Genomic DNA, 2,314 nt, shown 5'->3' on the forward strand with positions numbered 1-2,314 from the left:
ATGTGCAAAATCTTTTCCGTCTATGTCTGCCCTCTGTTACCATCAGCGATCTCACACAGGGAAAAGACAGTATGAGTGTAGTGATTGTGGGAAATCTGTTACCAGTACTTCATCTCTCCGTTCTCACCAGAGACTTCACACTGGAGAAAGGCCTTATAAATGCAATGAATGTGGGAAATGTTTTGTTCGTATTACTTACCTCCGTTATCACCACAGAGTTCACAGTGGAGAAAGGCCTTACAAGTGTAGCAAATGTGGCAAATCTTTTATGAGTCGTAATGGCCTCCGTTATCACCATAGTGTTCACACTGGTGAAAAGCCTTACATGTGCCGTGAATGTGGCAAATCTTTTATAAGTAATTCTGAGCTCTCTTCTCACCAGAGGGTTCACACTGGAGAAAAGCCTTATAAGTGCAATGAATGTGGGAAATCACTTGCTAGGAGTTCTGCCCTCCGTAGTCATCAGAGAGTTCACAGTAGAGAAAGGCCTTATGCATGCGTTGAATGTGGGAAATCTTTTAGCCAAAAAATTTACCAACGTTACCATATCAAGTTTCACTCAGGTGAAAAGCCTTATGAGTGTAATGAATGTGGGAAATCTTTTACTGCTAGATGTTCCTTCCGTTTTCACCAGCGAATTCATGCTGGACAAAAGCCTTATCAGTGCAATGAATGTGGGAAATCCTGTTCTACTATTTATGGCCTCCGTAGTCACCAGAGAGTTCACACTGGAGAAAGGCCTTATGAGTGCCATGAATGTGGGAAATCGTTTACCTGTAATTCTGCTCTCCGTTATCACCAGAGAGTTCACACTGGAGAAAGGCCCTACAAGTGTCATGAATGTGGCAAATCGCTTATGAGTAGTACTGGCCTCCGTTATCACCAGAGAGTTCATACTGGAGAAAAGCCTTATGAGTGCCCTGAATGTGGGAAATCTTTCACAAGTAGCTCTGGACTCCGTAATCATCAGAGATTTCACACTGGACAAAAGCCTTATAAGTGCAGTGAATGTGGGAAATCTTTTGTCACTAGTAATGAACATCGTGAACACCAGAGAGTTCACAGTGGAGAGAGGCCTTATGAATGCCCTGAATGTAGTAAATCCTTTCCCCGAAAAAGTACCCTCAATGTACACAAAAAGCTTCACTCAGGTGAACGGCCTTATGAGTGTAGTGAATGTGGGAAATCATTTACTGCTAGTTCTGCCCTCCGTTACCACCAGAGACTTCACACTGGAGAAAGACCTTATCAGTGCAATGAATGTGGGAAATTTTACACTGCTAGTTCTGCCCTCCGACGTCACAAGAGAGTTCACACTGGAGAAAGGCCTTATGTGTGTAATGAATGTGAGAAATCATTTGCTGATAGTTCTGCCCTCCAGCGTCACAAGAGAGTTCACACTGGAGAGAGGCCTTATCAATGCCGTGAATGTGGGAAATCTTACATTAGTTATAGTGGTTTTACATATCATTACAGCCTTCACACTGCAGGAAGGATCTAAAACAGCACAGAAGGTGATTCTTCTTGCCTTGAGGCATTTAGGTTGGAGGACAAACTCTGAGGCAGCAGGCTACCCGAATTGGAACATGGTTTCCCTGAATGTCCCCAGTGCAGTGACTTCCCATAAGATCCAGTCATTTTCAGAAAAATGTGCATAGTGCTTTCTGATGTGGGTGCAGTCACTGCAAAATGGAAATCACTGGCAGTTTTTGGAACCTGGCAGTTCCCAGTAGTGTGCCTATGTCACCACCTAACATGGTTAATGATGTCGAGCTGTTCACGTTCTCGACTGCTCATTCAAATTCTGCTCATTCAAATGGAACCCCTTGTTCCATTCCCAGTTAGGGCATGGATGTGACCAGTGTTGATCCACAGTGGGAGTTGTGAGTTCTAGGTGGTGACTCGCACAGGAAGGCCAAGTCCCACAGGGGTGTTGCTGGTCTCCTGATGATTTGATGACTATTTGCAGCTTCCAGGTCACCACATAGGAATTGTGTGCCCCGTGTTTCTCTGATGGATGTATCAGTAAGTGCCATGTTTGTTTAATTACCTTTGATCTTAGACATTGTGTGCACTCGAAGGGGTGGTTTGAAAGCAGCATCGGGCTCTCCCACATGAAGGAATGAGCAGATCGCATTCCATCCCATACTTGCTGTGTCTCTGAGAGGAACATTGCAAATGTATCAGTAATATTGATGTGCATATACATATGTACATACTCCAGCCTGTGTGTTAATTTGCGTTATAACCCAAGACCTTTGTGATGAGCTGAATTGTATACCCAAATCCGTATTTTGCAGTATGACCCCCAATA

At 44.0% G+C, this 2,314-nt stretch overlaps 1 protein-coding gene across 1 annotated transcript; it reads left to right on the forward strand.

The window, feature by feature from the left end:
* Positions 1-6: 6 nt before the first annotated feature.
* On the forward strand, positions 7-2,308 carry LOC132009195 (zinc finger protein 160-like). The gene has a single exon (XM_059387526.1). It carries the CDS (start codon positions 23-25, stop codon positions 1,499-1,501), a length of 1,479 nt encoding a protein of 492 aa, XP_059243509.1. The 5' UTR covers positions 7-22; the 3' UTR covers positions 1,502-2,308.
* Positions 2,309-2,314: the final 6 nt, after the last annotated feature.

The sequence above is a fragment of the Mustela nigripes genome, unplaced genomic scaffold (assembly GCF_022355385.1).
Source record: "Mustela nigripes isolate SB6536 unplaced genomic scaffold, MUSNIG.SB6536 HiC_scaffold_7077, whole genome shotgun sequence".
Lineage (NCBI taxonomy): Eukaryota > Metazoa > Chordata > Mammalia > Carnivora > Mustelidae > Mustela > Mustela nigripes.

Coding starts and splice junctions, on each gene's coding strand:
- LOC132009195 (XM_059387526.1), top strand. CDS start 23: ATGTCTGCCCTCTGTTACCATCAGCGATCTCACACAGGGAAAAGACAG.